The sequence below is a fragment of the Acanthisitta chloris genome, unplaced genomic scaffold (genome assembly GCF_000695815.1).
Source record: "Acanthisitta chloris isolate BGI_N310 unplaced genomic scaffold, ASM69581v1 scaffold23111, whole genome shotgun sequence".
NCBI lineage: Eukaryota > Metazoa > Chordata > Aves > Passeriformes > Acanthisittidae > Acanthisitta > Acanthisitta chloris.
The window spans coordinates 2,538-10,482 of NW_008655735.1; the positions used below are offsets into that span (position 1 = coordinate 2,538).

A 7,945-nucleotide genomic window follows, 5' to 3' on the forward strand; every position below is an offset into this window, starting at 1 on the left:
TTGCACAGGACAGCCCTGATAATCACACCATGTGCCTGAGAGTATTGTCCAAACACCCCTTGAACTCTGCCAGGCTTGGTGCTGTGACCACTTCCCTGGGGAGCCTTTTCCAGTGCCCAACCACCTTCTGGGTGAAGAACCATTTTCTAACATCCAGCCTAAACCTCCCCTGACACAACTTCAGACCGTTCTCTGCGGTCCTGTCACTGGTTGCCAGAGAGGAGAGGTCAGTGCCTGCCCCACCACTTCGTTTCATGAGAAAGTTGTACACAGTGATGAGGTCTCCCCTCAGTCTCCTCCAAGCTGAACAGAACAAGTGATCTCAGCTGCTTCTCATGTGGCTTCCCCACAAGACCCTTTAGTATCTTAATTGCCTCCTTTGGACGCTCTCCAATAACTTAATATCTTTCTTGTACTGTGGTGCCCAAAACTGCACACGGTGCTCAAGGTGAGGCTGAACCAGTGCAGACTAGAGCAGGACAATCACCTCCCTCAACTGGCTGGCAATGCTATGCCTGATGCACCCTAGGACGTGGTTGTTACTGCTGGTTGCCAGTGCACACTGTTGGCTCTTACTCAGCTTGCTATTGACAAGGACCCCCAGGTCACTTTCTGCAGAACTACTTTCCAGCAGCTCATGCCCCAGTCTGTACAGCCAGGGTTGCCCTGTATTGTATTGTTTACAAACTGGATTCTTGATACTGTGGATATTGCTATGTTATTGCAACATGAAGGCAGTACAGCACATAGGACCAATACCACGGGTCCTTCACAGTCTGGCCTACGAAGCTTGGCTGTGAGAAGTGGCTTCTCTTCAGGGTCGATGCCTCATTTCCATGTTAAACACCAATACTGCTGTCTTTAAAGTATCTCTTTCCAATCTCATAAGCAAAGGAAAATCTTGCTCTTCTGCCTACAATAAATTCACCTTTTTTATAATTCTTTTTTCCCCTGCAGTGTCTCTAAAAAAATACAAAAATCCTCTGTTTTGGGAAATGGGCTGTGCTTCAAAAAGGAGGTTTTTGCTCCTCTATGCAACACAAAAGGGGCAGGCAAAAGCCATAGCTGAGGAAATATGGCAGCAAGCAGGTGCCCATGGACTTGAAGCTGATATACACTGTATGAGTGAAATGGATAAGGTGAGATACTCCACTGTTTTGAAAAATAAGTATTTAAGAGTTGCATTTTTCTTCATGTACTTGAGCCATGACTCTTACAATGATGAGGGGTAACCAATGCACGCACCTGAAATATGCTGTATAGTCTTCAGTCTTTGTTCCTTGTGAATCAGTAATTTGAACCAATACTCACAGTCACTTAATAGCCAAAGCTACATTTTTCTTGGGATTTTTCTTATTAGAACTGTAAATTAATATAAATTTGTCTCTCTCCTAACAATGATTCAGTGACTTGAAAACTATTTATGTATGCAGTAGTGGATGAATATTTACGGGACACATCTGTTGTTAGAAATTATGCCTTTTTTTTTTTTTCTTCTTTTGTTTTGTTTTCTTTATTGTATTGAGGTTCTGTTAACTGTGGGCTCCAGCATGGCCTGGAGCTGTTGTGGGGTCTTCTTGAGTTGCTTAGTATATGCACTCATTTCAATTCCCACAGGATTCACTCCAGTTATATTCTAGAGAATAGAGAGAAATAAAAAGCTTGGCTGGAGCAAGGAAGTGCCTTTTTACTATTTGCTGTTATCCAAGAGTAAGAATGTGAAAACTGTTAGTGTCTGTACCTAAAAGCAATGTGGACTGTAATTTCCTTCACAAAGTGCTTTCAACTGTATGTCCTCAAACAAAAGCATATAAAAACCAATCAAAACTTGATAGCTTGCTATTTCATATGAGATGAGCAGAAAATAACAGCTAAGAGAGGGGTTTCTTCATGTTCACGAAAATGTGAGACATTATAAAAATAATTTAGTCCCCTTTTAGCAAGTTGCTTTCCTTGGGGATACACTGCATGTTGGCTAGCTGGGCATCTGCTTTTGAGTGAATGTTCACTCAGTGTGTAGCTGAGTGTTGCAAAGAGACTTTTATGCAGCCAGCAGGGAATGTGACGATTCTCCTTATAGTCTTCCATTTAATTTCTTCTGGATTTGACAGGTTTGGAGATTAGTTTCAGGAAGGTGGTAGACAGGATATTTCTAGCCCTGTTATTGGCCTGCCACTTCAATAAATCTGTTTTGTCAAATTTGGCAAGATAACTCAGAGCTGCGAGTTAATGATGAGGTAGAAAGATTTACTGAATTGAGAATTTGAGAATTGGGCACTGAGGAAAAAAGTAATTTCTGCAGCTTTGTAGATCTTATCACTTAAGTTTCTGGGTTTTTTTCCCTAGTTCTCAGTTAGAAGGCCTGTCTTTATGGAGCTGTTGGGTACTTTCAGACCTTGTCATCACTTAAAGGGATTGCTGTGGAGGTCTGTGGATGGAATAGGTGGCTACAGAGTCAATAGGCATAATTGATCCTGTTGCCATACAAAAGTGGATGGTCAAATACTGCTCAGGTCTCGGAAACACTGACTGTTTCCAAGTATTGTGTCTCACCTACAGCCTCATGGGTGAGAAAAGGTTGTAAATCTTTGGTTGGGTACGGTGATTACTTTTTATGAAAGACTGAAATGAAGTGGAAGTGAGATAGGAGCAGTAAAATAGGAGGCTAAATGGAGATCAGCTTGGGTCACAGTGCATGTAGTCAGCCTTGGATGAGTTATCTGAATTGCCACTTTTGTCATGATATGTATTATTCTGGGTAAGACATACCTGGGTGCCTCATCCCAGCCTCTTCCTTCAGCAGTCATTTACAGCTTGAGCAGGCTGCCCACTGCTCACCTCAGCTGAGGAGAACTTTCAAAGCAAAGTCAAAGACTGGGACAAAGATGTAACACTAATGATATAGGAAAAAGTGGAAAGTAGAGTAGAAAACTATGTAGTTGTGTAAGGTTCTTGTTGGTCTAAGGATATATTAAACCTCCCAGTGATTGACACAAATTATTGCAGAACCTCTGTCACCTAATGTTTGGCTTCCAAAAGGTCTCTTAAGTTTGCAGAAGAGAATCTGCAGTGGAGCAAGCAAGAATTTAGTGAACTAATCATGCACCTGTTCTAATGTACCACTTTGTACTTTCTGAGCTTGTGTTTTTAAATTTTTTTCTGATACACATTTTAGTATAAATTTTTATGTGATACTAGTAAGCCCTTGCTGGTTTTACTTGAAGAATTTGCTTTTGTTTGTAAATGCAGTAGTCACCTGCGGCAGTGCACTGCAGAAGCTGTTGTGTGTATTTACCAAGTCAGCTATGGAAGTTTTGAAAATCTGGGTTATTGCAACAGGACCCTTAAGGCCTTTTTTTTTGTTACAGCTTATGGTCAGTTTTGGAAGTCTCAAGATGAGACTTTTACAAGTTCAGGTGAACTCCAAGTAACACTTGTAAAAGACAAAACCTCTGTTTGGAATGTTCCTGGACCACAACTCATTGAAGTCTGGCAAAGTACTTTGGGAATATCCTTGCATGCATACTCTAGGCATCTGCTGTAGGCCACTGTCAGAGGCAGGACTTCCTTCCAGACAGAAATTTAGGTTGACCACGCACCTGCTTTTAGGTTCTTCAGGAAGGATTTGGAAACAATGACAGCAGCAAAACCCCTTGATACTCTGTTTCTTTCTATTCCTAACGTTTTGTAGGTGTAGGGTAATTTTTTGCATGGCTTGACAAGGGGGTAAGGTTTGAGAGGTTTATTGAGGTGTTAAGAACATAAGTCCTCAAACTGATACTTTGAACTGCAGTCCTGAAACTGCTTGAAGTGAAACATAACATCTCTTGAAATCTTTATTTCTACTTTCTCGTAACCCTACTGTTTTATTAAACTTGGAATGCAGGGAGAGAATTTAAACTGCAACATACAGGGAGCAGTAGAAGGAGCTAAGTTTGCATATTATGGCAAAAAAGGAGGCTAAGGAATGTTCTAATAGCCGCCTACATGAGCCAAACTCTTCTTGGCAGCAGCAAACTGTACAACAGGAGGCCAAATCCACAGAGTGCAGCCTGATAAACTCAGATTTGACATTAGTGGAGAAGTTGTGGATGGAAGAAGCTGCCCAGTAAAGGCGAATCTCTACCCTTAGAAGTTGTCAAAATTCATCCAGTGTTACAGCGTGCTGTGCAGGCAGTTAGTCCCACTTGGAGCATGGGGTGGGACTAGGTGACCTCCAGAGGTCACTCCCGAACAGGGTGTCTGTGGAGCTGTGTTTTGCCTAGGTCACTAGCTGGCCATATGGCTCAAAGCCCGTGGGCCATAGAGGTGCTGTGGGAGTGTGTTGTGCAGGTGACCTGACTGACAGCATTCTAGCACAGTGCCACAGCCCGTGGTTTTGGTGGAAGGCTGGAATAATCAGAGAATCTGAATGCTTTTTACTGGAGAGGTGATACATGGTTGAATGAGACCTGAATTTATTGAACTGACTCACAGTCCTCAGTACAGGCAGTTCTTGTCAACCTGCTGTAATGGGAGTAGTCCCCATGAAACTGTAGGAAATGTTGGTATTAGCAAAGGGGAGAGAATGGAATTGGGAGCAGCAGGAAGGGGCCAAAATTAACCAGACTGTAGATCATGGTGATTGATATCTCTGTTCAGAGCTACCTTAGTTCCTCCAAAGCACATGGATTTTTGTGGTAACAGATGTAACATGGAAGTTATCAGACAGAACCAAATAATACCTAATGGAACTTTGAAATGATTCCCACAGTTCGTATGGCCACACCCCACTTATCTGTGTGAAATGATGAGCATTATGGCTGTGTCATTGTGATCATATGTACAAAATTACTTCTTCCACTTGACAAAGAAAATACTGTAGGAGTTTTGTCTTTAAGCTATCTGAGTGCTGTTGTGAAGTATTCACATGTGTACTAGTCTACTCAAAATGCTGCCCTTTGGCTTTTGTGTATGGGATGATAGGATATTTCAGGTTGGAAGGGACTTCATCAGGTCATCTTGCAGGAGGGTCAGTTGAGTTCAGAGCAGGTGCCTCAGGGCTTTACCCAATCTGGTCTTGAAAACTCCAAGCAAGATTATAGGTTGCATCCCCATAATGACTTGTAATTGAAAGACTTTCTGTGATTTAATATTGGTAAGATGAGATTAAATGTTTTTCTGTGTACCTTTGTGAAAATAAAGAGTGGCAGATAATATCTCAAGCCACAAATAAGTATCAAGTGGCACCTTGTAACTTAACTTGTTTTATTGCTTGTAGTATAACCTGGACACAGAAAAGGATCCTGTAGTTATTGTTATTTCCACTACTGGAACTGGAGACCCACCAGACACTGCCCGCAAGTTTGTAAAGAAAATTCAGGACAGGACTTTGCCACCTGGTCATTTTGCACATCTCCAGTATGGATTGCTAGGTGACTTAGTATTTTCTGTATTATTGCCATACTTGTCTGTCAATGAATAATGTTTATAATTTACTTCTGAATAGGTCATTTGGCATTTTTTAAGTGCTTAAAAAATACTGATTTTTATAACATAAACAGCTTTTTTGTGTAATGTCCTTTATGAGCAGTAAAGGAAAAATGACACAGAAATGATCTGAATGTAAGCTATCAATGTAAATTTTTATAGTTTAATTTTCTTTGCATAAAAACATATGAAATAAGCTGTCTATAACTGCTGAAGTTTTAATTTCATATCAAGTCTCTGAATTAGATTAGTTTACTTGACTTTGTGAGTATTTGGGCATTTTCTACACAGAGGGAAAGGCAGTATAAAAGAAGGTTTTTAAGATCATCCCATCCCTTTAAATTTGCAGTAATATTTTAATTTTGAATGTCACACTCATGAAGAGAAGGAACCTTCAGGTTAAAGATGGATATGCAAAATGCAGATTTGGCAAATGCATCTGATACATATTGAGCTGATAGTAAAGTCAGTTTCTTTTGTTTTCAGATTGCACTTATAAACAAACTCCAGAAGCTTCTATTTGAAGGTAGATTATTTTTACCTGACAAATTTAATTTGGTAAGTGGGAGCAAGGATAATTCTAGGTTTCTAGTGAGGAAGGTACCCACTTAAAGGAAATTTCTACTGAATAAGGTGGAAGTTTGAAATATATGCATCCGAATCGTGTAGTGTTTTGAGACTATGTTAAGCGTATATGCCTGTATGAAGATAAGCATTGTATTAACACTGACTTTTGTTGTAGCAGAAATTATTATGATAGTGTCTAAATTATAGTGTGATTTAAGTCTAACAAGTTATCAGTCTTAAATTACATTCATGGTATCCATTTTGGCTGATCCAGTAAAATGTTCACTCCAAGTACCATACGTGAGAGACAGCAAGAAGACTTCTTACAAGAAAAAAGAAAAAAAAGACTGTTACAAAGGAGAAAGGAATAGTATATTGTTAGGTGGCATCATGGTTTAAACCCAGCTGGCAACCAAGCACCACACAGCTGCTCACTCATTACCTTACCCACCCCCAGTGGGATGTGGGAATGAATTGGAAGGCTGAAAGTGATGAAACTCGTGAGTTGAGGTAAAGACATTTCAATATGGAAAGCAAAAGCCTCACACATAAGCAAAGCGAAACAAGGAATTCATGTACCCCTTCCCATGAGCAGGCAGGTGTTCAGCCATCTCCAGGAGAGCAGGGCTCCATCACATATAAGAGTGATTTGGGAAAATATCACTCTATATGCCCTCACTGCCTTCTCTGCCTTCAGCTTCATCCCTGCCAGACAGGAAGGTCATCCAGAGCTCAGCTATTTCTGCTGGGTGGCCAAAGAGAGGGAGGGAAGGGAGCGAGGCGGGGAGAGACAGGGAGTCTCGCAGGGCCAGGGGCACAAGCCTTCCCTCTCTGTCCCTGTGCATTTGGCTCAGTCCCTGTGCAAGGCCTCGTCCCTCATTGTGAGGGACCTGGTCAGGCAGGTGCCTGAAATCATCATAGAATCCCAGAATGGTTTGGATTGGAAGGGACCTTAAAGATCATCTAGTTCCAACACCCCTGCCATGGGCAGGGACACCTTCCACTAGACCAGGTTGATCAGAGCTACATCCAGTCTGGCCTTGGAACACTGCCAGGGATGTGGCATCCACAACTTCTCTAGGCAGCTTTTTCCAGTGCCTGTCCACCCTCACAGTAAAGGATTTTTTCCTAATATCTAAACCTACTCTCTTTCATTTTGAATCCATTCCCCCTAGTCCAGTCACTACCTGCTCTTGTAAAAAGTCTCTCTCCAGCTTTCTTGTAGGCTCCCTCCAGGTACTGGAAGGCTACAGTTAGATGACCCCAAAGCCTTTTCTAAGCTGAAAATCCCATTTCTCTCAGCCTTTCCTTGTAGGAGAGGTGCTCCATCCCTCTGAACATCTTAATGTCCTTCCTCTGGACTCACTCCAAAATACCAGATTCTTCTCTTTACCTGCAAGAAAATTCTGTGTTGTCTTTGCAGACCTTTGTCTGTGTAGCCTGTGTGGGCTGGCTGATTGATATGATGCCTCATTGCTTGAATTTTGTAGGTCTGGGAGATTCAGAGTATACCTTCTTTTGTAATGGTGGAAAGACAGTAGACCAACGACTTCAAGAACTTGGTGCCCAGCACTTCTACAACACAGGATTAGCAGATGATTCTGTAGGGTAAGAGCGGAATGAGTTTGGATTTTATTTCTTCAAGATGCAATATTTGCATGTGTATTTGGCTTTATGTTCTGAACCATGTGAAATCCATTGAATGTGAATACTCAGCACCTCATGGGAATGAGTTCCCTCTGAGCACAGTATGCCTTTTCAGTCTCAATTGCCATTAAATAAAAATCCTTTTTTAAAGTGTGAGCAAACATCTGTAATGCCTGGAAAAATAGAGAGTATTTAGCAGTTTTAGAAATTAAGCAATTCAGAGTAAGTGAAGGGTTTGAAAATGTAGTCTGTTTTTTCTTTT

General features: G+C 41.3%; 1 protein-coding gene across 1 annotated transcript in view; it reads left to right on the forward strand.

Moving 5' to 3' along the window:
- Positions 1–995: 995 nt before the first annotated feature.
- Positions 996–7,945, forward strand: part of MTRR (5-methyltetrahydrofolate-homocysteine methyltransferase reductase) — a 22,660-nt gene continuing 15,710 nt past the window's right edge. The window contains exons 1-3 of the mRNA XM_009084053.1: positions 996–1,139; positions 5,261–5,414; positions 7,527–7,644. Coding sequence (XP_009082301.1) covers positions 996–1,139; positions 5,261–5,414; positions 7,527–7,644 — 416 coding nt within the window. The remainder of the gene's footprint in view (positions 1,140–5,260; positions 5,415–7,526; positions 7,645–7,945) is intronic.